This window comes from Saimiri boliviensis, chromosome 9 (genome assembly GCF_048565385.1).
Source record: "Saimiri boliviensis isolate mSaiBol1 chromosome 9, mSaiBol1.pri, whole genome shotgun sequence".
NCBI classification, from domain to species: domain Eukaryota; kingdom Metazoa; phylum Chordata; class Mammalia; order Primates; family Cebidae; genus Saimiri; species Saimiri boliviensis.
Window position 1 is genome coordinate 114,445,379 of NC_133457.1, and position 25,500 is coordinate 114,470,878.

Genomic DNA, 25,500 nt, shown 5'->3' on the forward strand with positions numbered 1-25,500 from the left:
AGGGATCCCTCCCCCACCCCTCATGGATTTACTTCCCCACTCCCCTGAATTTTAAAGGGCTCCATTTTATACTTCTTTCGGTGCCATATTTCTGTGTGTTTAGCATTTCCAGTGGCCTCCTGCCTCTCATAGCCCCCTTTGAGGGGAATAAAAGGTCATTCCGTAAATCTCAAGCATGATTAAAGATTACAGCAGTGCACGATTGCCTGACACCCACCGGGCTGGGGAAGGTAGTGCTAATTAGTCGGAAAACTTACTTCGCAGGCGTGAGTCATTGGAAGCAGGTGTCAGGGGAGACCTTAACGAGGCCCTCGTGACTCAGTTGATATTTCCACTCTGCATCACCACGTGTATATTGTACTGAGATCGTGGTGGCCTTGCCATCAGAGACACAGAGCAGAGGAGAAACAGAGAGAGGGAGAGAGGAAAGAGACAGAAATAAAGAGAGGGAGCGAGAGGAGGAAGAGGAGTGGGGGGCGGGGCAAGCGAGGTGCTTGGAGGACCCAGTTTCCAATGTTAAAAATAAATGCCTTGTGCTTCCTGGCCCTCGTTCCTATTTCCCTTCATTATTTTTTAAATTAATTTATTTTACTCTGTCACTGAGGCTGGAATTCAGTGGTTATTCTCAGGTGCAATCATGGCTCACTGCAGCTTCCAAATCCTGGGTTCAAGGGATTCTCCTGCCTCAGCCTCCTAAGTAGCTGGGATTACACCACACCTGGCTAACAGTCTTTCAATAAATTGAGCACCTGCTAGGTACGGGCCCTGTGCTAGGTGCTGGGAGTCAGTGGTGAGTCACATTGCTGAGTCCTGTAACTAACAAGAGGAATAAATGATTCCATCTCAGAGGCTGATGAGTGGATACAGAAGACCAAGCCTGGTAAGGGGAGACCGGTGGGGTGGTGCTGATGTGGGTTCTTTGAGAAGTGGTCAGGGATGGTACCTCTGGGAAGGAGTCCACCATGCAGGATTCCACAGGAAGGGCATCCCTGGCAGAGGGGTGGGCATGTGTGAAGGTGCTGGGATGGGGATGATGTGGCTGTGTCTTTGAGGGTTAGGACAAGCTTGTGACCGTGACCTGAGTGGGAAGCCCCCTCCCCACACCTGGCACCAAGGGTCTCTATGCCCTGTTAGCTAAAGAGGAATCTGCTGGGCTGGCCTGGGTCACATATGCAATATAAAGTTGAAGATGTGTTGCAGGTCGGTGTGTGCCCTGCAGGTCGGTGTGCCCTGCAGGTCGGTGGGTGCCCTGCAGGTCGGGTGTGTGCCCTGCAGGTCGGTGGGTGCCCTGCAGGTCGGTGGGTGCCCTGCAGGTCGGGTGTGTGCCCTGCGGGTCTGTTGGATGCTCTGTGGGTCTGGTGTGTGCCCTGCGGGTCTGGTGTGTGCCCTGCAAGTCGGTGGGTGCCCTGCAGGTCGGTGTGTGCCCTGCAGGTCGGTGGATGCTCTGTGGGTCTGGTGTGTGCCCTGCAGGTCGGTGGGTGCCCTGCAGGTTGAGTGGGTGCCCTGCAGGTTGAGTGGGTGCCCTGCAGGTTGGTGTGTGCCCTGCAGGTCGGTGGATGCTCTGCAGGTCTTGTGGGTGCTCTGCGGGTCTGGTGGGTACTCTGCAGGTCTTTGGGGGCACAGGGAGGCCTCTGGGGCTGCAGATTGTGCTTCTCAGGCTGCCCAGGGAGCCATAGCCCCCTTTCAGAAACATCTGTCCCCGATTTAGGTTTAGATTTACATACAGGTATATGATGTAAAGCGTATTTTTCACAGATTAAAATAAATGTGGAGTAGAATAAAAACACCACACTATTTCTTAAAGATAAAATGAAGTTTGGGAGGCTAAGGAGAGCAGTTCACGAGGTCAGTTGATCGAGACCCTCCTGACCAACATGGTGAAACCCTGTCTCTACTAAAAATACAAAACAATTAGCTGGGTGTGGTGGCGTGTGCCTGTAGTCCCAGCTGCTCAGGAGGCTGAGGCGGGAGAATTGCTTGAGCCCAGGAGGTGAAGTTGCAGTAAGCCAAGATTGGGCCACTGCACAACAAGACTCTGTCTCAAAAAAAAAAAAAAAAAAAAAAAAAAGAAAAGAAAAAAGAAAGAAGTGATTTATATAGTCAACATATAGTCAGCAACGCTGACAGGCTTCCTAATGACTTCTCAACTGTCAGGGGTGCCTTTGGGGGAAAGTTTGAGAAGTCAGCCCTAAGGGGTAAAGAGGTGAATAGAGGATGGGAGAGAAGGAGAAAAGAGAAAAGAGAAAAGGGAGAAAGAAAGGCCGGGAGGTGGTAGGGAGTCAAAGAGAAACGAGAGAGTATTCACTGGTCACTTTCCTGAAAGTGTCTGTTCTCTCTCTTTTTCTCCAACCCCAGTAGCGCCTCACCGGGTCTGAACAACCCAAGAAGTCAGGGCCCTTTTCCTTCCAGTCCCACATGGCTGGCTATGCCGGGAAACAGCTCCCTCTTTCGAGAGCCCATGGGAGGCATGCTCTCTTTCTCATCAGTTTCCTTTCCCTGGACATGATCCACATTAGAGACAGACATGTTGCTGCTGCCGTTTGTATTTTTTTTCTCCAGGCAGACCCATAAAGCAAGTTTTTGCTGGGCATGTTATTTGCACGGTGAAAAGAACAAGCCATCTCCTTTTTGAGGGAAACAGACATAGGGGCTGGGGTGGGTGGGGCTGGGCTGGTGACCCAGCTTCCCTTCACAGCTGGAGGCGGAGGGGCAGGCCCCTCTGCTGATGTGCGGGTGTCCTTCCCCGGGTGCGTGGGAGTCGGCTGTGCCAGGACTGCACTGGGAAGCGGCCTGTCCCTCTCCAGGCATCTGCAGTGGATGGCAATGTCTTCCGGCCACAGCGGGCAGGCAGGGCAGGTGTCCTCTGCGCTCAGTTGTTGTCTCTGGTGTCCGAGGAGGCACTTCCAAACAAGATGTCACTGTCCTGGGACATGCTGAGCTGCGACTTGGTTTTGATGAGGAACTGTGCCCTCCGGAACATCACCCTCTCCTGCTCCTGCTTGAGCTCCAGGTAGGAGCGGGAGAAGGTGTGGAAGATGGAGGTGACTGGGAAGGCCATGAGCAGGATGCCGCTCAGGATGCTGCTCAGGGCCACCACCTGGCCCGGGGTGCTCCTGGGGACCATGTCGCCGTAGCCCACCGTCGTCATGGTGATGACGGCCCACCAGTAGCAGGCAGGGATGCTGGTGAACTCGGGGCTGTCGGCCATCTCATTCTCGATGACGTAGAGCAGGGGCGCGAAGAGGGCGATGGCCACGCAGAGGAAGAGCAGCAGGAGCCCGAACTCGCGGGTGCAGCGGCGAGCCGTGAGCCCCAGCGTCTGCAGCCCCAGGGAGTGGCGCGCCAGGCGCATCACGTACAGGATGCGCAGCGCCCGCAGCACGCGCAGCACCAGCCCCACCTTGTCCAGGTAGCTGTTGCCCGCGCTGGGCTTGCGGCGGCCCGCGGCGGCGCCGTCCACCAGCAGCGTGATGTAGTAGGGCAGGATGGCCACCAGGTCGATCAGCGTCAGTGGGCTCCGCAGGAAGGCGAACTTGCTGGGCGCCTGAATGAACCGCAGGAGGAACTCCAGCGAGAACCAGCCCACGCACACCGACTCCACGATGAAGACGTTGTGGCACATCTGGGAACAGTGGCCCTGGGAGAGAGGGGAAGGGATGCCAGAAGGGGGGGAGGGGCGCGTCATTGGTCCTACCAGGGAAGGACCGCGGAAGCTCTGCCCTGTTCCTGTTCTGGGCTTCCCAGGTGGAAGGAAGGTGACCCCTCCCAGTTGAGTGGCCCCGGGTCCTCTCTCTAGTTGTGCCCACTGTGAGGTCTGGGGCACTAGGCATTGTCTCCACACTGGCCACTCCTCATCCCTCTCCAGCCCCCACCCAAGCCCTGAACTCCAGACCCCTCAATCGGCTGCCTCCCTGACCTCCCACCTGGGTATCTGAGAGGCATCTCAAATTCGCCATGGCCAACACTGGACTCCTGGTCTCCCCTGCCCTCCGGTGGCTTTCCCTCCAGAGAATTCCGCAGTCCCATCCTTCTAGTTGCTCAGGACGAGACACCTGGCGTCATCCTTAGCACCTACGTCTAATTCCCGGGAAGTCTCTTCGTTTAAAACAGTGTGAGAATCGAACCCACTGCCCACTGCTCCCACCTGGTCGGGCCAGCATCCTTTCTCACCGGGACGGTTGCGGTCACCTCCCGCCGGGCTCCCTCATCCCTGCAGTCACTTTTCCACACATAGCCAGAAGGGTCCTGTTCCTCCTCTGCTTAGCATCCTTTGTGGCTCCCAATGGCTCTGAGGAATAGTCCCCACTCTGGGGTGCACCTGGACCATCCACCTGTCTATCTGTCCATAGGCCCCGGACCTCCTCCCTGGCCCTCGCACACCTGCTCCAGCCTCGTGGCTTCCTCTGCATCCCTCTAAAACCCCGCTCACCCCCAGCCCCTCTAAACACCCACGTTGCTCCCATCCCCCTTCTCTAGCTCTGCTTATCGCCTTCTCAAGGAGAGATTTTGTGACTCCCCTGTTTAAAATCCCCCAATTTTTCCTGCACTCCAATTCCCTATATCCTGCTTTTGTTCATAGCACTTACACATTACTTACCTTTTTTTTTTTTTTTTTTTTGCCTGCATCCATCCCCACCCCCTTAGCTGTGCCAGCAGGTCACAGCCTCACCAGGAAGGACAGTTAGTATTCACTGTTTACAGCTCAGACCCCAGGCCATGGAAGAACAGGCCATGGGTTTAGATAAGAGTATAAACCCAAAAGCCACCAGGGGCCAGGCAGGCCAAGGAAACTGGAATAGAGGGCCAGCTAGGCCTGCCTCCCCCAGCCTCCCCAACCCCCCCGCTCGTCCTGCCCCCTGCCTCTGGAGAGCTCAGCCATCTTGTTCAGTGCCCCCATCACTGCCCTGGGCAAATTTGGGCTAAGGCTGTCTCACTGAAGCTTTCAAAAGAGGCTGAAAATGTGCAGTTTTACGTGAACTCTCCTGGTGATAAATGTCGGTGATAATAGTTGGTTAAACAGATAAAATGTTGATTTAAATGCTGGTGGTAATTCAATGCAAATAAATACTGTATGGGCCACTAAAACACATCTCTGTGCTGGGTTTGGCACGCGGGCTGCCAGCTTGTCTCTCTGGTCTGGAATATAACTGGGTGGTAAATAGCCCTTAGTGGATTTGCGCCTCATCCTTGAAGGGGCCTTTGGCAGAGAGGAGAGGCCAGCATGGCTCCAGCCTGGCACACCTCGGAGGCTCTGGGCACAGCTGAGTTCCACCAGTCCCACTCCAACAACTATCTCTAGGAATATGTTAGGAGCTGGAGGTATGAGCTAATACCTGGTGGGGGCTTAAAGTCTTAGACCTCTGGGATGGGAAGCCCCTTCTTCTGGGAAGCCTTCCTGGAGTGCGCCCCACCAAGCAGCTCCAGCAGAGCCAGCCTACCTCCCACACAAAGCTTCGTTGGCTTGTGTCTCATGCTTACCGTGATGGGGGCGGGGGCGTGTCACTACTCCATCCCAACCCCAATAGACTGGAAGCACCTTGAGGTTGGAAGAGTTGTCCTGGTCACCCTGTCTCCCTGGCAGTGCCTGTATACAGCAAGCACTCAAATGTGTGCACAAGGAGCAAGTGAAATAGTGAATCCCACTGGCCCCCAAAATGAAGAACAGCATTCTCACTGAATCCTAAACAAGGCAAAGTATTATTACTTTTTAAAAAAGCAAGTATCAGAAATCGAACCAAACGGTGGCTTTATTAGCATTTTCCTGATAAAATCACTATCAAAGATGTTGGAGCTGAGAAGAAACTTATACTAAGTGCAGCAATTTCCAGACAGGTCTCAAGTGGTGAGCATTTTCCTTTCATTTTCTTTTTGACTCTAATCCTTGAGTGAGGACTTTCTGCACATTCACTACGAACCACTTCTAATCCCTTCATGTGGACTCAGTCGTCCCAATCACTTCTTTTTCTTTTCTTTTCTTTTCTTTTTTTTTTTTTTTTGAGATGGAGTTTTGCTCTTGTTGCCTGGGCTGGAGTGCAATGGCCTAATCTTGGCTCATTACAACCTCCACCTCCTGGGTTCAAGCGATTCTCCTGCCTCAGCCTTCTGAGTAGCTGGGATTATAGGCATGTACCACCATGCCCAGCTAATTTTCTGTTTTTAGTAGAGCTGGGATTTCTCTGTGTTGTTCAGGCTGCTCTTGAACTCCTGACTTCAAGTGATCTGCCCGTCTTGGACTCCCAAAGTGCTGGGATTACAGGCATGAGCCACTGCGTCCAGTCCCAATCACTTCTAATCACTTCATGGGAACTCACTGAATCTTTTCAACACTGTGAGGTGGGCCTATTCATAACCCCAGACAGCTGAGAAATCAGAGGCTCGAAGAGGTTAAGAACTTGCCCACAGGGCTGGGCGCGGTGGCTCAAGCCTGTAATCCCAGCACTTTGGGAGGCCGAGGCGGGTAGATCACAAGGTCAAGAGATCGAGACCATCTTGGTCAACATGGTGAAACCCTGTCTCGACTAAAAATACAAAAAATTAGCTGGGCATGGTGGCACGTGCCTGTAATCCCAGCTACTCAGGAGGCTGAGGCAGGAGAATTGCCTGAACCCAGGAGGCGGAGGTTGCGGTGAGCCGAGATTGCGCCATTGCACTCCAGCCTGGGTAACAAGAGTGAAACTCCATCTCAAAAAATAAATAAAGAAATAAATAAAAATAAATAAAGAACTTGCCCACAGCTATTACACAGCCAGAGTGGAGAAACAGGATTAGAACTCAGGCCATCTGGCTCTAGCCCCGACCTCTTCATCACTACCCCTCATGCTTATTGAAAGTTAATTTTACCAGCTGGATGTGATGGCATGCACCTATAGTCCCAGCTATTAAGGAGGCTGAGGCAGGAGGGATGCTTGAGTCCAAGAGTTCAAGTCCAACCTGGGCAATGTAGCAATGCCCCATCTGTGAATTGATTTTTTTTTTTTTTTTGAGACAGGGTCTCACTCTGTTGTCCAGACTAGAGTACAGTGGTGTGATTGTGGCTCTGCAACCTTCACCTCCCAGGTGGAAGCGATTCTCATTCTCAGCCTCCCAAGTAGCTAGGATTATAAGCGAGCACCAACACGCCCGGCTAATTTTTGCATTTTTAGTAGAACTGAGGTTTTGCCATGTTGGCCAGGCTGGTCTCGAACTGCTGACACGAAGTGATGCATCCACGTCAGCCTCCTTAAGTGCTGGGATTACAGGCGTGAGCCACCATACCTAGCCTAAAATTGTTTTCCTAATTTAAAAAAATTTAAAAAGTTAACTTTACTAGTTGAATGCTATTTTCTTCATTTCCATTTAAGAAATTCATTTTATAAGCCAGGCATGGGGGCTCACCCCTGCAGTCCTAGCACTTTGGGAGGCAGAGGTGGGAGGATTATTTGAAGCCAGGAGTTTGAGGCCAGCCTGGGCAGCAAAGCAAGACCCCATCTCTTAAAAAATAAATAAGTAAATTCAAAGTATACAAAAAATACCAGCAAGCCTCCGTGGATTATGACTGCAAGGCTATTGCTACTTCCTCCACATACACAAGTGGAAAAATCCTGCCATGATGAGTATTTCTAATGTTAAATTCGAGAGTGTGTGTAAAGCACTTAGCACATGCAGGGTATACAGTCAGTGCTCAATAAATACTGGCTGGCATGATATTTACGTTCAGTTCATAATGCCATACCTATTTCTCCCCTGCCTATACAATTTGTACCTGTCTGAGACCTTTCAGTCTTTCTCGAAGCTTCCAGAATCCCCACGTATAGGGAAGGAGTCACCAGCTCTAAGGCCCACGGTCTCATCCACAAGGAGACTGAACTGGGCCCCTGTGGACTTGGCTCTCACCAGGAGCTGCCATGCAGGACTACAGGCTGCTGTGTATGTGTGGTGGGGACACAACCTTACAATTTTTTAAATTAAATAAAATTTATTTATTTATTTATTTATTGAGACAGAGTCTCACTCTGTCACCCAGGCTGGAGTGCAATAGCATCTTGGCTCACTGCAACCTCCACCTCCCGGGTTCAAGTGATTCTCCTGCCTCAGCCACCCGAGTAGCTGGGACTACAGGTGTGTGCCACCACGACCAGCTAATTTTATTTTATTTTATTATTTATTTATTTATTTATTTTTTTAGGAGAGATGGGGTTTCAGTATGTTGGCCAGGCTGGTCTTGAACTCCTGACCTTGTGATCTGCCTGCCTTGGCCACCCAAAATTCTGGAAGTACAGGAATGAGCCACCATGCCCAGCCTTTACATTTTATTTTTTTAGAGATAGGGTCTCACTCTGTTGCCCAGGCTGGAGTGCAGTGGCAGGATCACGGCTCACTGCAGCCTCACCTGCAAGTCTCAAGCAATCCTCCTGCCTCAGCCTCCCAAGTAGCTGGGACTACAGGTGCAAGCCACCACACCGGGATGATGATAATGATGATGATGATGATGATGATGATGATTTGTAGAGACAGGGTCTTACTATATTGCCCAGGCTGATTTTGAACTCCTGGGCTCAAGCGATCCTTCTGCCTCTGGCTCCCAAAGTGTTGGGATTATAGGTGTGAACACCTGGCCTGATCTAATGATTTTTAAAAGAAGCTGAGATTTTGAATTTTTATATGAAAACTCCACTTTTAATGTTGGCAACCAAGTCAAACTTGTGGGAAACCCTGTGTGAGCCAATCACATAGTCCTTCCTGTGGGGCTATGTGAGGTCCCCAAGCTGCCACGTGGGTGCCATATTTCCATGCTTACGAACATGGACCGGACTTAGACCTGTGGTTGGGCGGTGTCTTCAAGTACAGACTGGTGCGAAAACGCTGGAGCATTCCCTGGGGAGATGGCACATAGGTGGCATGTGCAGCCCAGCTCCCAGCTCCCGAGAACTCCCAGATGAGTGGGAGTCCCTAGGCCATAGCACATACCCCATGTCAGGCCCTGGAGTAAACACACTTTCCATTCATTCTCTTATGGACCAAAATAAATGCTCACCATTTGCAGACACACATGGACCTATCAACAAAAATTATCTTCAGGACCCAAAACAGGTGTCTGGGCTACTTGGCTGCAAGGGATTAGGAAGGCTGAGAAAGGGTGGAGTGGTCGAGATCAGTTTGATGATATATGTCATGTGTTTCGCTCGGGGCCAGGCACGTCAAAAATCACATCATCCATTTATTCACTCATTTGTCCATTCAACAAAGGAACAAATGCAGTGGTTGAGTGCCTGTTTGTGCTGGACACTGTTTTAGACACTGGTGGGGGGAAGGGCAGTGGCAGGGGCAGTGGAGGCCAGGACAGGCACAGGCGTGGATCCCCATGATGCTCACCTATTAACAAAAAGGCAGACCATGCACACAAACATTCCTGATGTCAGGAGGGACCGGGGATGCTAGTCAGCCAGTGTGCAATCAGGGGAGGCTTCCTGGAGTAGGTGACAACGCTCGGCGTCCCTTCCCTCACAGTGGCGCGTCTCCCCGCGGGGCAGTGGGCTCTTACCTGCTCCTCCTCCTCCCTCAGGCTGGGCAAGGTGCTGACGGAGAGGTTGACGGCGGTGACGGTCACGAAGAGCACGGACAGGCAGGCGAACACCTTGCCCGGCAGCCCCGAGTGCGGCCTCTCCACCATGTCGCGCAGTCGCCGCATGCAGCACCCCAGGCGGCCCTCGCCCTCGGCCGGGCCCTCGCTGTCGCGGCCCTCGCTGGCCAGCGCGTCGTCCTCCTCCTCCCGCTCCACCATCTCCGCGAACTCCTCGATCTTCTGCAGGTAGCGGCGCTTGCAGCAGCCGTCCAGCTGGTCCTCCGCGATGCCCCAGTACAGCAGCTCCTCCTGGAAGGACAGCGCGCACATCTCACGCAGCAGCCGCAGCTTGCCCGCGCGCAGGAAGGTCAGGATGGTGCCGAAGGCGCCCGGGTTGCGGTCGAAGAAGAACTCGTTGCAGGTGACGTCGTAGTCATCGCACACGTTGAGGATGTCGTCGAAGTTGGTGCAGGCCTTGAGCTGGCCCAGGCGCGTCAGCGGGAACTCGTCCAGCGTGGTCCAGGGCAGCGAGTACTTGATGCCGCCCACGTTGATGATGATCCGACGGCGGCGGTCCTCGGGCTGGCAGCCCTGGCGGGGCTCGTCCTGCGGCCGCAGCCGCTGCGCCCGGCGGTAGAACGCGCCCTTGATGGCCTGGCGCTGCGGGAGGAAGGCAGGGTGGAAGGAGGCGTCCGAGGTGCAGCTCAGCGCGCTGTAGTCGTAGTCAGAATTGTCTCCCGGTAAGAGGGTCATTTTGGGCCTTCACATCCCTCTCGGGCCTGTGGGGAGAAGGGAAGAAAGACTCTCAGCGACCCCCCCCCACCCCACCTTCACCTTGATGAGAGTGTGGATGTCGCAGATATTCACTGTTAGGGATGGAATCTTTGTTCCCCAAATCCATAGGTTGCAGCCTCTAGCCCTCGATGGGATGGTATTAGGGGTGGGAGCTTTGAGATGTGATTTGGTTCAGATGCCATTCTGAGAGCAAAGTCCCCACGATGAGATTCACATTCTTAGAAGAGGAGAGGTGGGGTGCCGTGGCTCATGCCTGCAATTCCAGCACCTTGGGAGGCTGAGGCAGGTGGATCATTTGAGGTCAGGAGTTTGAGACCAGCCTGACCAACATGGTGAAACCCTGTCTCTACTAAAAATACAAAAATGAGCCAGGCAGGGTCGTGTGCACCTGTAATCCTAATCCTAGCTACTAGGGAGGTTGAGGCAGGAGAATTGCTTGAACCTGGGAGGTGAAGGTTGCCGTGAGCCGAGATCGCACCACTGTACTCCAGGCTGGGCGACAGGGCGAGACTCCATCTCAAACCAACCAACCAGCCAGAAGACGAGAAGACTCCGCCATGTGAGCACTGAGAGAGGCATCTAAGTGAGAAACCCGGAGGTGAGTGCTGCTGGCACCCTGCTCTCGGACTCACAGCTGACAGAACTGGGAGAAATAAGTGCTGCTGTCGTATAAATATTTGGTTACATCAGCCTGAGCTGACAAACACATTCGCCTGATAGTGAAATACCAACAACATTGTCCAGTGTCTCCCGGCCGTCACAATTCTCCCACATCCATCTAGGCGCTGGGGATGCAGCCGTGCGCGGAACGTGAAGGGGTCTCTGATCTCAGGCAGCTGACACATGTACTGTTATTTACTTATTTAATTTAAATTGACTTTTTTTTTAAATTTATTTATTTGGCTTGGAAAAACAATTTAGTGTAGACCTACAGTTCTCATAGGGCTGATTTTGTCTCCCCAAAGACTTGTGCCAATGCCTGGAGGCATTTTTGCTGGTCACAAGTGGGGATGCTACTGGCATATAGCAGGTAGAGGCCAGGGAATGCTGTCGCATGTCCTACAATGCACAGGACAGTCCCCACAACACAGACTTATCTGGTCGCAAATGTCCTTAACGCTGAGGGGAAGAAGCCTGGTTAGTGGTTATAAATGTAACCTCAGAGCCACACAGCCTGGGCGGTGACTCAGCCTTGATGTGCTCATGCCTGTAATCCCAGCACTTTGGGAGGCTGATGAGGGCAGATCACAAAGTCAGGAGTTTGACACCAGTCCGGCCAACATGGCAAAACCCCATCTCTACTAAAAATACAAAAATTAGCCAGGTGTGGTGGCGGGCGTCTGTAATCCCAGCTACTCAGGAGGCTAAGGTGGGAAAATAGCTTGAACCCAGGAGGCCAAGGTTGCAGTGATCTGAGATCCTGCCATTGCACTCCAGCTTGGGTGACCTACTTGGTCGGATTACTGGGAGGCCTAAGTGAATTATGTACATAGGAGCATTTAATGCAGTGCCTGGCACATAGTAGATACTCAATAATTATTGTCTATTATTATTATTTTTGAGATAAGAGTCTTGCTCTGTTGCCCAGGCTAGAGTGCAGTGGCACCATCTTGGCTTACTGAAACCTCTTCACCTCGGGTTCAAGCAATTCTTGTGCCTCAGCCTCTCGAGTAGCTGGGACTACAGGTGTGCCACCGCACCTGGTTAATTTCTGTATTTTTAGTAGACATGGTTTTGCCATGTTGGCCAGGCTGGTCTTGAACTCCTGATGTCAGATGATCTGCCCACCTTGGCCTCCCAAAGTGCTGGAATTACAGGTGTGAGCCACTGTGCCTGGCCTATGATTATTATCTTGAATGGACAACTTATATGTTTCCACTAATGGAAAACTGGTATCATTTGCCATAAGTCAGAAGCAATGGACAAAGAAATGCACAACTATCAAAGCAATGCCACGTCTGTTCACGTGTCGGCAAACACCACCTTGAGGATACGGGGTGAACTGGACAGGCACGTTCACCCAGGACGCCTTCCTTGGCCCCTCCAGCTAAATCCAGCATCCCTCCCCTTACAACGGGTGCACGTGTCTTCACAGCACTTACCACCAGCTCTAGAACTGTCGGTGTGCAAGCCTGACTCCTTCCTTAGGCAGCCTGCTCCCTGGGGGAAGAAATGTGCCGTAGTCATCTCTGAATCCCCGTGCCCAGCACTGTAAGGGTGCAAAGAAGTGCTAGCTAAACGAGTCCATTTCCTGCTGAGGAGACCAGCATAATGAGGCCACTTCTGGGAAACTGAGGTCAAAATATCAACTTACACAGACTCCTTCCTTCCCAACTCTCAAAGCGAAGGGTTTGTGCTGCTGGAACAAAATTGCTTATTCATTACCAGCTCATGGGCTGAATTTGGTTCACAAATATTTTGCTTGGCTTGGAGAAGTTTTTGAAAGTTGTGAAATTTCATGTAAAAATCCGTATTCTTGGCTTCTCTCAAAAAATCAGGATATCTGGCAATACTTGGCCCAAACACCAACTGAGAAATGGCTACTCCTTTAGGCGGCACCTGCTCCAATCCGCCGCAGTCCCCACCCCTCCCCATTGTCTTCCTAACGCCCATTCTAGTCCACTCGTGTGTTTCCTTCCTGGCCTTACAGGCATTTGAGTTTGAGACCCCTAGATTATAGCTCCAGAGCTCTCTGGAATTAAGCCGATGCATAGAAAAGTTAGTAGGATTCGAATACCCTGCTTTTAAAAATCACCGGCCTTCTCCCTTGGCCAATCCCTGAGGGAAGCAAGGGATAAAGTCTGTCAATTGCAAATGGAAACCCATTTCCAATACTTCAATCTTGGTCGGTGCTACGGCCATGTTCAGGAAAACACCTGCACACAACACACACATATACAAACACATGTGTGTGAATGAGGAAGTGTTTTAATAGGTGCTGGAAAGGGAGGGAGGGTGTTTCATGCGTAAAACGGGCTCCTTCCTAAGAGGAACCGCTCTACAAAAGCACATCACCCTTCTGCTACTCGCTTATCTTTGCAGAAGGCTACAGTCCAATAGATCAGGTTTGGGAAAAGTAGGGTACACCTGTGTTTGAAAGAAAAATGCTTTGATTTTAGACGGTTAGAGTGTTTTTAACTTCACCTAAAATTGGAAGCCGTGTCCTCAGGCACAGCCTGCCAGGATCCCTCGGAGGCGTGGGAATAATCCCTTTCAGGCAATTTCCTTGGTGATCTCTCTTTTCAGCTCTGCTGTTTCATCTTTGCTACCACAGACAAGAGAAAAAGTGACACTGTTTGGCAAGAATGGTGATGGCGGTAAAGGGAAAATGCCTTCCATGAGCCCCAGAGGGCTCTTGTGAATCCCCACAGCTGTATCACCTCTTTTTAAGAATTTCGTCTTTCAACCCTCACGGCATTCCCTCCAGCAGAAAACCCCCAATTAGTGATTTCTTTCCTTCACTCCCTGCCCCCATGTGAGTTTCCTGTGTGGAAAGTGATCCTGTCTCAGCAGTGTGGGGAGTATGGAGAGGCTGATGCCACTCAGAGGGTAATCAACACGGTAAGGACCTTGTTCTCAAAGCCAGAGTCCCCTGGGGAGATGCTAAGGCAGGACCTTGCTAAAGGAAGAACAGGTCTTGCAGATCCCGAGCTGATGTGCGGTGGACGGCTCAGGCCCCAAAGCCTGGGCTTCTGAACAATAATGCTGCTTTTCACCCAGTCTGATACCTTCACAAGAATTTTTTTTGTTTCTCCGTGGTGCTAGTTCTGTTAGTTCTACAGCATGGTGGGTTTTAGCGATCTTGCCTCTGAGGGTCTATGGATGCTCGGGGAGAGGAAGCTGTTTGAGGCAGAGGCTGCAATGGGGGAGATAGTTCATTCATTCATTTTTTTTTGTTCGTTCATGCAGTAGTTACTGAACACTCATCTCGTGCCATGCTCTGTGTTAGATCTGGAGACGTGGCAGAGAAAAAGACAGACCCAGCCCCTGTCCTCACAGAGGTGACCTTCTAGTGGGGGAGACCTTTCCAAATGAGCATACAAGTCATTTCAGGCTGCAGTGACTGCAGTGTTGTTGACAGAGCAGGTGAGAGATGAAGAGTGACCACTGTGGGATGCGGGGCAACATTAGCTGGAGGCGTGAGGAGGGCTTCTTGGAGGAGGGAACATGGGGCTGAGCCACATGGGTGGGTCCAGCCCTGTGAGGACCTGGCAGAGGGAATGCAAGAGTTTGCTCCCTGACTTGGGGGTGGGCTTGGATGATGGAAGACCAAGGAGAAGGCCAAGCACAGAGCGAGGGGAAGCTGGGAATAGAGGAGGGGGGCAGGGGCCAGGTGCAGCAGGGCTCAGGGGCTGACAATAAGGAGCTGGGGCTTTCTGCAGGGGACAAGGAGTCCACGCGTGCCTGCCGGGTCAGTGGACAGTGCGTGGGCTAGGGAGCCCAGGCTGGAGGCTACTGAAGTCATTCTGGAGCTGACGATGGTTCGCACTGGTGGAGTTTTGGAGAACACGAGGGATTTGGGATGAACTTTGGAGGAAGAGAGCTCAGGACTGGCTGAGGAATGGGGCCCGGGGGAGGGGGAAAGAGAAGAATCATGATTCCAGAGGTGCCATTTACCGAGGCGACGGATAGGTGGCGCTATGGTGAGCTGAGTCAGAGGAAGCCGTTCCTGGCTGTGGGACGATGGACAGAAGAGGGTGCCGGTGGGATCCAGGGGAGACGGCGGAGATGGGTGTCTCCCAAGGATGGTGCCAGACCATCAATGCTGAGCTGATGGGTGTGTGTTTGTGGCGGGTGAGGGCGTCACCTGGTGGCTTTGACCTGGCTAGGCTGGCAAGGGCAGGAGGGCCCGGGTAGCAGAGCTATGTTGAAGCCAGAGTCAGGGGCCTCACGTGTGCCCAGCATCCACATCCCCACTGAAGCTGCATCACATCAGGCCAGAGTGCTCAGTGCAGGGCATACGGTAGGCAGAAAATTGTCCCCACGTTCCCCTAGATGCCCACGTCCTAGTCCTCATCCCTGGAAACCGTGAATGTGTTAGACTGCATGGCAAGGAGGCATGAAGGTTACGGATGGAATTAAGGTTGCTAATCAGCTGACCTGAGATGGGAAATTATCTCGGATGATCTGGGCGGGTCCAGTGTAATCAACAGGGTCCTTATTTGTGGAGGGAGGAAGCAGGAGACGGAGTGGCAGAAGGGCGTGGCATGAGAATCACTCCGCTGGCCACTGCTGGCTTTGAAGCTGGAGGAAGGGGCCGTGAGTCAAGGAATGCAGGTGGCCTCCAGAGGCCGGAGAAGGCAAGGAAACGCGTTCCCTGGAGCCTCCGAAAGGAGCTCAGCCTTGCCAGCACCCGATTTTAGCCCAGCCAGAGCCATTTCCAACCTCTGACCTCCAGAAGTTAACGCAATTTGGTTGTCTTAAGCCACTAAGCTTGTGGTAATTTGTGACAGCTGCAAAAGGAAATGGGATGCTGAGGCCGGGCAGGGTGGCTCACGCCCGTAATCCTAGCACTTTGGGAGGCCGAGGTGGGCAGATCACTTGAGGAGTTTGAGACCAGCCTGGCCAACATGGCGAAACCCCGTCTCTACTAAAAATACAAAAATTAGCTGGGTGTGGTGCCAGGCGCCTGTAATCCTGCTACTTGGGAGGCTGAGGCAGGAGAATTGCTTGAACCTGGGAGGCGGAGGTTGCAGTGAGAGGAGATCCTGCCGCTGGCACTCCAGAATACTCTGTGGAGACTTTTTTTTTTTTTTTCCCTGACACTCTGTCTCGAAAAAGGGATGTTAAGAGAAAGCTGGTTCTGCTCCAGCTTGGAGGACAACCTGCCAGTTACCCCAGGCTGGGGAGGCAGAAGTGTGCACAGGCTTTGAAATTAGGAGACCTGGGTTCAAGGCCGGTTGCTCTGTGACTTTAGGCAAGTCACGCCCTATCCCTGAGACTCAGTTTCTCTATCTGTATAATGAGGCTACAAACAGTTCCTGCCTCCTTGAGTTATGGTGAAGACAAAAGCAGACGGCACAGGTGATGCGCTTGGCCCCACACCCGACACTCTGCGAACCCTCAACAGTCACCTCGGAATTCTCATGAGCTACAGGAAGGGTCTGCCGCCCCCCTTCCTGCTTGCCAAGAGTGTCTTCTTTTCTGACCTGACCCGCTGGGATTTGGATCCAGCATCACCTGACCCCCAGAGCCCACTGCTGGAGGGTGTGCGGGCTGGCCTAGCACTCCGGGAAAGCCACTGGGTAGAAATGAGGGAGATGAAGATGCTGCTGTCCTATGACCCAGAAATCCCACTCCTGGGTAGATTTCCCAGACAAGGGACTGCAAAGCATTGTTGCAGACATTGTCAGTAAGAAATTATTTGCACTCAAATCCTTCACTCAGGGTTTGCTTCTGGGGAACAAGGTGGAAGAGAGTAACAAGGTACAAGAATGTGTGTTCTGTGTTGTTTCTGGTACCGGGAGGCCCCCTAGCTAGCATCCATCCCCAGGGGAGCGGACAGGCAAGTCTTGGGAGAGGCAGAGTCTGGAATCCTGCAGATTGCCAGGAATCGGAAGCAATGGCCTGGGTGGTTTAGCAACACATTTAGGTCTTAAAAACAGGGTGCCGAGTGGAAAAAGAAACAGAAGTTTCTAGCACTGTGCTATTTATGTAAATGAACACACACACATTACATATTTTACAAGGTCTCAAGCACATGGGAGGATCTCTATCGACCACATGGAGGGTGCCGGGAAGGGCAAAGGAAGGGGAAGAAGCACAGGGATTGGAATGAAGGAGGAAAAACGAGTGAGAGGAGACAGGCTGGCACAGGCCGATGAGGAGGCGTGCTGGGAAGCGGCGTGGTTTGTACAACTCCGGCTTTTAACCCAGGTTTAAAAAGAAAAATGAAGAGCACAAGAACAACAGAACCTTCTGACTTGCCCAGGGTGCCTGGTGGAGATGCAGGTTCCTGGGACCCTCCCTTCCCAGTCGGAATGCCTGAAGGCGAGGCCCGGGAGTGAGCATTTTCACAGGCTCTCCTGGAGATTCTGTGCGAGGGAAGGGACTGGGAATGCTTGGAGCTCTCCCGGGGGCTGGAGGCACAGAGCTGCTCTGGGCTTTGGCCGGGACTCCCCTGTTCAATGCGTCAATCTCCTTGAGGCTCTGAAAGGCTCTGAGTCCTGCATCTGAGTCCATTTCATGGAGAAATGGAATCCCTTCTGGTTTGTGAGAAAAATCTTTTGCATTGGGGTTGCCTTGATCAAATTTCCATTCATGAGCTTAGAGATCCACTGCAATTTTCTATCCTTCCTTCGAGGAGAAAGGTGATGCTAAGTTACGGCTGAGGGCTGAGAACGTACTTGCAAAGATAAATGATCATTGAGACCCTAAGGTGTGCAGAGTGGCAGTTCTCATGTGACCACCCTGAGGTCGGCACATGACTGAGGGTGCAGGTGCAGGGCCTGCAGGGTGGGATTTGGGAGGGTGGAATGGGACACAGTGAAGGCCCAAGCCAGGCATGGCTAGGCGTCCCTGCGGCCTGAGCTAGCTCTCACACCCACTGAGCTGCTGGCCTCTCTGAGCTGACCTCCTCCACTAGGAGATGGGGACAAGATTGCCGACCTCCCAGGGCTATTATGGGGATCTGGGGAGTGGAGGTTTGCTGCAGCGATAAGCAGTGTCACTGGGCCTCCTGTCCCCATGGCGACAGTCCATCAGGGGCATAAAATCGTTCCACAAACGGTCCTGGGCTGACCCCAGCTGCTTTCGGACCTCTCTGGACTCTGTTCTTTCTGTCTTACGTTCTCAGTCCCTCTTCTGAGTGGCAATGGGGAATGCAGAGAGAGTGCTAAGTGCACAAGGTGTTATAAATAGCAGCAACCACAGTCTCCCTCCACCGCAGACTGACAAAGTGCCAGGTGCTGTGCTAGGAGCCTCAACTGCATGGGTCTTCATCCTTCCCTAAAAAGACAGGCATTATCACTGATACCCCCATTTTATAAATGAAGAAACTGAGGCTCTGAGAAGTGAAAACTTATGTCTGGCAATACGTGATGAAGGCGGAATTAAACTAGGTCTGTGGGACTCCAGGCCAAACCTCTTTGACCCCTCCCTTTTACTGCCTCCTTGAACCATTGATTCTTTTCGGGGAGCTAGGGTGGTGTCTCCACCCCTTGCATGAGTCAGGGACTGGGTTTCTAGTCTCTATTTTATATGCACAAGATTTTGGAATATTTTTGAGGATGGGGAGAAGCAGGCAATTGTCCATGGCAGGGGAAACATATTTATCACTATTTTACATTTGTAAGAGAGCAGAGTAAAAAACAAATCGACAAAATCCCCAGTTTTGCCAAACCCAGGGTTGCCATTTTGGCCTCTGGGAAGGAGACGCTGACGACGGAGGCAGAGGGTGGAGTCTTCCCCAGAAGCCCCGCTGACACCGTGATTTTAGCCCCAGTGAGTCTCATTTGGACTTCTGATTTCCAAACACTATGAGATAATAAATTCAGGCTAGGCATAGTGGCTTACGCCTGGAATCCTAACCCTTTGGGAGGCCAAGGTGAGAGAACTGCTTGAGTTTCAGAGTTCAAGACCAGCCTGGGCAACACAGTGAGACCCTGTTTCTTTTTTTTTTTTTGAGACGGAATTTCGCTCTTGTTACCCAGGCTGGAGTGCAATGGCGCGATCTCGGCTCACCGCAACCTCCGCCTCCTGGGTTCAGGCAATTCTCCTGCCTCAGCCTCCTGAGTAGCTGGGATTACAGGCACGTGCCACCATGCCCAGCTAATTTTTTGTATTTTTAGTAGAGACGGGGTTTCACCATGTTGGCCAGGATGGTCTCGATCTCTCGACCTCGTGATCCACCCGCCTCGGCCTCCCAAAGTGCTGGGATTACAGGCTTGAGCCACCGCGCCCGGCCAGACCCTGTTTCTATAATTAAAAAAGAAAAATCAGCTGAGCGTGGTGGTATGTACCTTTAGTTCCATTGACTTAGGAGGCTGAGGTGGGTGGATCACTTGAGCCCAGGAGGTCAAGGCTGTGGTGGGCTGTGATAGTGACACTGTACTCCAGCTGGGTGACAGAGCAAGACCCTGTCTCAAATTTAAAAAAAAAAAAAAGATGATAAATTTGTATTGCTTTAAGCCACTAAATGTGTGGAAGTGGCTGGACATGGTGGCTCACGCTTGTAATCCCAGCACTTTGAGAGGCTAAGGCAGGTGGATCATGAGGTCAGGAGTTCGAGCCCAGCCTGGCCAACATAGTGAAACCCCGTCTCTACTAAAAATACAAAAATTAGCCAGGCCTGGTGGCGCACGCCTGTGGTCCCAGCTACTCGGGAGGTTGAGACAGGAGAATGGCCCGAATCAGAAGATGGAGGTTGCAGTAAGGCAAGATCACGCCATTGCACTCCAGCCTAGGCAACAGAGCAAAACTCCATCTCAAAAAAAAAAAAAAAAAAAAAAAAAGTGTGCAAGTATGTGAAAGAAGGAAATTAACACAGCCTCCAAGGCAACTTTCCAGAAGGAAAGCATTTCTCTCCAGCACTCCGCAGGCTTTGGTTTCTTTCTTTCTACCATGCCTCTCCACGTGTGCCATTCCCTCACTCCCAGTGGGTGTCTCAGGGACCCATCCATCTCTCCCCATGGCACTCTCTCCCAGGCCCTGCAGCGTTTCACTGCCAGCATGGCTTCATCTGTCAGGATTAGGGCTCCTGGCCGGCCGACTCAGAGGCAGGTCAGGCTGCATTAATCCCCAATTAAAACGTTAATCAAAATGGATCCAACCATTAGCTTGGCCAGAGTCCTGGCATGTTAGATTTCCAAGAGATGCTGTGCCCTGGTGGAGAATCTGTCTTTCTTAGCCACCTGCCGTCTGTTCTCGCCACAGTCCAACCATCCTGGACCTTGGCCCAGCCTCCTGAAAGCTGGGGCCAAAGTTCCTGGGCAGAGTATGCGCTGGGAGCTGGGCTCTTCCCTCCATCATTCACTTGCCCCCAATGAGAAAAAGGTGCCAGTGTCCCTCCCCCTGTAGAAAAGACAGGCTGCCTCCAGAGCCTCCCTGCTCTGCTGCAGGCAAGCTAAATAACACCAAATGCACGTTTGTGTTTGCCTTCTTCTACGGGGAGGTGTTTGGGGACGAGCCAGAAGATCCTTTTCTCTTTGCCTCCTTGTAGCTCAAAATTTGGGAACATAAGCTTAAGCAGAGGAGCAGGCTTGGGGGAGCAGTGGGGAACTCAGGACGGCAGGAAGGGAGACTTGGGCTTCCAGGAGTCCCCTGGAGGGACAGCAAGATCGGACCTGCCTGGGGAGGTGTCTGGGTGAGATAGAAAACTCAACCTCAGGGCAAGGGACAGTCTTAGGCACAATTCAGATCCTATTTCTAGCAAAGTCACTTCATTTCTGATTTTGTTAATCAACTACAGTCTGCTGGATGATAAAAATGGCCCACAGTGATGGCGTGCTTGCAGCCAGGTTCTTCTTTGCCTATCCCTTTTTATCAATTCTACTCAGAGGGGCTTTGTGAAGGGCTCCTTTGCCGGGCTTAATGCGTCACCCAAGAGTAGATTCCCACACCCCTAGACCTCTGGCAACAGGCAAGGTTGACTCTTCATCAACAGTGGAAAGCGGGTGGAGAGAGAAAGCAGAGCTAAGATACCCTATTGAGGCTCCAGGAAGTGAGTTCCTTGGAGTGGGTTTGAGTCACTTAGCCCTGTATATCCAGCACACATCTCTTTGTTCTTCTGTTTTCTGCGGCATCTCCCTCACCTCCTGCCAGAGCGCCGCTAGGCATCTGGGGCAGAGAATTCAGAGTTGGCGCCCAGATCTGCCCCAATCAGGCTCCAGGACAAGCTTCGGGAAAGTCTTAGGGGATGGGGAGAAGCACATAAGGTCTGCCTCCCTTGTCACGTCTCCCTCCCAGAGGCCAAACAGGCAACCCAGAGTTTGGCAAAACCGGGGGTTTCATTGATGTTTTTACTCGCAAGGCTTGAGAAGCCAGGCTGTAAGCTGTGGGCCTGGGTTCTCAAGTCTCAGGAGAAGAACCTAGCTTGCCTCCTTTCCAGTACGCCTGCAGTTCCCTGCAGGTTAGGAGTGTGTCCCTCAACAGACATCTTTCCACTGGAATGGGCTGGCTCTGGGAACCACTGAGGAGGGCGATCCCCAGGGGCCAGTGCTTGCCTGTTTTTCAAACACACCTTCCCTCCTTCCCCTCCCAGCAGGTGACTGTGCAGAGCTCCAAAAGCCGGAGGAGGCACAGGTAGAGCTCTGGTCTGGCAGAGCCAGAAAAAATCCCCCAAAGAAGGACAGTGTGCCCTAGCCGCTGTGCCCACGGCATGGCCCCAATCAGCAGTGCCAAACTTTTCTTGGAGATGTGCTGCCAGTGAGGCTCTCCATAGGGACTCTGCCATTAGGGGTGTGGAGGTAGTAAATCCACCCTATTGAATAAACCTCTACTCAGATTCATAGGGCAGGAGCTTCCCCCACCCCACAATGAATCAGACCAGTTCTTGCTCCCTCCTCTCACCGCCCCCCCCCCACCCACTTATCTCAGGGTGTCAGCGAAGTGGGGGAGGAGCGTCTGTCTCCCTCCTCTGTGTGTCTGTCATTCACCTGGGTAACTTTGGTGCCTGGCACCCTTTAAGTGCTTAAGAAAATGCCTGCTGAGTAGACGGACTCAAAAACCCCAGTGGTGGGAACCCGCATTCCTCGGTAATGTCGGATCAGTGTTTCTCAACTCCCCGCCACCCTACCCCATCACCCGCCCCTAAGGAGCTTTGAAAAGATCTTTTCTTCCGATTCTAGAACGAATTCCAGCTTCCACGCCTCCCACCTTGAGAATGAATGCATTGGAGGAACCAGGACTTCTGCCTGTACACAGGGGCTGCTACAGTCCACCGCCCCAGCAGACTGCGACCTCCCAAGGGGGGCCTGGTCTTACTCCTTACTTCTCTCAGCTGCATGGAGCTCCCCCCATTCTATCCTGCCCCCATCCCCTCCCTCTTCACTTCTCCCCAGTAGAGCTCCTCCATAAATGTTTGTAAACTGGATGAATGAATGTTGAATGCTCGGTATGATGAGCTGCTCCTAGTAGGTGTTCAGTCAATCTTTGTCCAATCTGTGAATGAATGAACTTCGCCCTTTTCCTTCCATATCTCCGGGCTGAGCCTCTCTCCCATATGGAAGCTCTGAGGCTGAGACCACCACCTTCCTAGCAGCTACTGGGGTGCCTAGTGAACTGTCTCAGTATCCCTAGTGCCTAGCACACAGTAGGCGCTCAATAAACGCATGCTGTATTCATGGTTAATGATTGACTCAATTAGGCTCACAGTGGGGGTGGAGGAGGGCTCCATTCCATGCCTAAGGATCCAGGGAATGAGCAAGTGTCAGACACCCCCCATCCCAATCCCTAACTCTCCCTCCTCCCGGGACCCGGTGAGAAACCTCGGCCTAGAGCCGGGATGCGCCCCCTCCGGAGTCACTGCGGCTGCGAATGTCCCGGACTTTGCATCCCGGGGACCCCTTGGGAAGAAGCAAAGCTGTACCCGCACCTTGGTCGTAGCTAGCGCGCTCCACGCCGCCACCAGCGGCTGCTCCCGGGTTCTCGGTCGCCCTGGCCTCCCTGCAGGTGGGTTTCGAGGCCCCCGCAGGGAGTTGGGGGCCACGGACACGTGCAGCCGCCCCCGAGCCCGAGTTTGTAGGCGCGGGGTCCGGTCCGCGCTTCGGTGGCGCCTGGCAAGGCTGCAGCGCGGAAAGTTCCCACCTCAAGTTCCCGTCGCTGCGTCCCCGCCTCGGAGTTGGCCCGGCCGTGGCTTCGGTCCTCCCGGCTGCCCACGGGTCCGGGTTGAGGACACGAGAGGGGCCTGGTGGCCGCCTGGGGCGCCCGCTCTGCCTCCCGGAGCCGCCGCCAAACTTCAGTCCCGGGGGCTCGGCTCAGCTCCCGCCCTCGGAGCCGCGGCCGCCCCGTCTCTGCCTCCCGGTCCCCACCGGGCTCCGAGTGCGTCGGGAGCGCGGCGCGGCAGTCGCTGAGGGAGGGAGCGAGGCAGGAGGCGGGACGGAGGGAGGGGACGGAGGGAGGGGACTGCGCGCGGGGCGGGGAGAAGGGGCGGGCGGGCAGCTGAGAGTGCTGCGCCGGGCCTCGCCCCACTTCGGGACAGTGGCAGCGGCGCCGCCCGTCAAGGGGCGTCCGGGCGCCCAATTGGAGCCCCGCACCTTGGATAGGGAGCCCTGGCGCCCCTGCCGGCCGGCGCTCCTTGCGGCACGATCCTGAGCCCGTGTCCGGGACGATCGCGCTACGCCCTCCCTCCCATCGCCTTCTTCCTTGTCTGCTCTCCCCGGAGCGCCCACCCTGCGGCCCCCTCGCCTGCACCCGCTGGCCTCTAAGGTCCCGGCGCTCCGCTGCCCTGGAGCTTCATGCACCAGGCGGCGTGGCAACCTCCCGGGATCGCGCACCCTGTCAGTTTTCCCTGCTGTCCAAGTTTGCCCGCGGTCCCGAGCCCGGGCCCCTAGCACCACGGCCCCAGGATCTACCTGTGTCAGGGACTTAAAACCCCACTCTCCGCTGCGCCGGGGCCGCGCTCCACACGCTTTCACATCCCAGGGACCACATGAGCCCTGTCTCCTGCCTTTCCTTGGAAATCCAAGTGCACTGCTGCCTCTGGGCCCCTCGCCCTCCCGCCCCGGCCAAATACTGCATCGTTAGGGCCCTCCACACGCTGCTGCCCTGCAGCCACACGCTGCAAACAAGCTTTCACATCCTGGGTGTCACATGTCGTGAGCCTTTTCTCCATCTCCTAGAACGATGTTGTCCTTGGGCCCTTCCTGCCACCGCCGCCTAGGGGCTGCCGGCACCTTGCTGTGCCAATTTCCTAGGGCCAGTACTACCGTCCCAGGTGCTGTTCCCTCCAGGCCCGTGGGGCCAAGGCTCAGAGCCCTCCCAGGCCAGCAGACTCGCATTTCCTCGTCCACTCCCCTGGCCTGGGCAGGGCATTTGGACCAGGTCCTGGGGTCCTGGGGTCTTGTGCCAGAGTGGGTAGGATGCCGCACAGTTGCTGGAGGTTGCTATGGAGGATTCGTCGGAGAGGAGAGGGTGCCGCTGGCAGGGATGGCCTCTTACAGCCTTGCACTCCCTTCCTCTTTTCCTTTCTGCCTCTACTTTTCCCATCATCAGAGAACTAAGAAAGGACATGAAGAAATCTGCTGCCCACCAGCCTTCTGCTTAAGAGTGGGGCATGGGTTGGGGAGTTGTGGATGCTCATTAAGTGGGTTAGGATTAATCCTAAGAAGTGAGCCCAGGGCACCGTAGCCTGTGCGGCAGTCCCAGCCACTTAGGAAGCTGAGGTGGGAGGAGCATAAGAGTTCCACGTTATGGTGCGCTATGATGGCACCACTGCATGCCAGCCTGGGTGACTGAGCGAGATCTGGCCCCCAAAACAACAAGAACAATAAAAACACTGGCTTACTGGTGAGGTGGACGCCTGGACAGACGGGATCTGCCCAAGGACCTGTTTCCAAGAGCTCGCCTTCTGCTGGAGGCTTGGCAGAACCCGCAAACTGTTGAACTACATGAATGCAGAAAGAAGCCAGAGACCCCACTTGAGATAGAATAATGGCGGAGGGCGCTTGCGGAGGTGATGGTGACATGGAGCCCTGAGCCAGAAGGAGACCATCTCGCAAGATGGGAAGAGAGCTTTCTAGGTGGACAGAACATCAGAGGCACTGGCTTCAAGCAGTAGAGACGAGACACGTCTGAGAAACAGCAAGGAGACCATCCAACAACGTAGGGGAGGGAACCAGATGGGGTGGGGTGTGCCTTTGGGGTCAGAGGGTCCCTGGATTACATATTGAGAAACACTGCTTTTTCTTCTTCTTCTTCTTCTTCTTCTTCTTTTTTTTTTTTTTTTTCTTTGAGGCGGAGTTTCACTCATTGCCCAGGCTGGAGTGCAATGGCACAATCTTGGCTCAAGGCAACTTCTGCCTCCCAAGTTCAAGTAATTCTCCTGCCTCAGCCTTCCGAGTACCTGGGATTACACATGTGCACCACCACACCCGGCTAATTTTGTATTTTTAGCAGAGATGGGGTTTCTTCATGTTGGTCAGGCTGGTCTCGAACTCCTGACCTCCCACCCGCCTCAGCCTCCCAAAATGCTGGGATTACAGGCGTGAGCCACAAATCCTGGCCTG

At 53.4% G+C, this 25,500-nt stretch overlaps 1 protein-coding gene across 7 annotated transcripts; it reads right to left on the reverse strand.

Annotated features, from left to right (window-relative positions):
• Positions 1–2,090: 2,090 nt before the first annotated feature.
• On the reverse strand, positions 2,091–23,350 carry KCNG1 (potassium voltage-gated channel modifier subfamily G member 1). 7 transcript variants are annotated; one of them, XM_010343124.3, is made up of 5 exons: positions 22,869–23,350; positions 13,481–13,596; positions 12,439–12,496; positions 9,521–10,320; positions 2,091–3,637 (listed from the first exon to the last, which is right to left on the reverse strand). In XM_010343124.3, the coding sequence occupies exons 4-5, from the start codon at positions 10,292–10,294 to the stop codon at positions 2,870–2,872; spliced, it is 1,542 nt and encodes a 513-aa protein (XP_010341426.1). In that variant the 5' UTR covers positions 10,295–10,320; positions 12,439–12,496; positions 13,481–13,596; positions 22,869–23,350; the 3' UTR covers positions 2,091–2,869. The 7 variants fall into 7 exon arrangements, with proteins under 7 accessions (XP_010341426.1, XP_074262760.1, XP_010341427.1 ...); XM_074406659.1 differs by having other exon boundaries at positions 12,439–12,545; XM_010343125.3 differs by having other exon boundaries at positions 13,481–13,601.
• Positions 23,351–25,500: the final 2,150 nt, after the last annotated feature.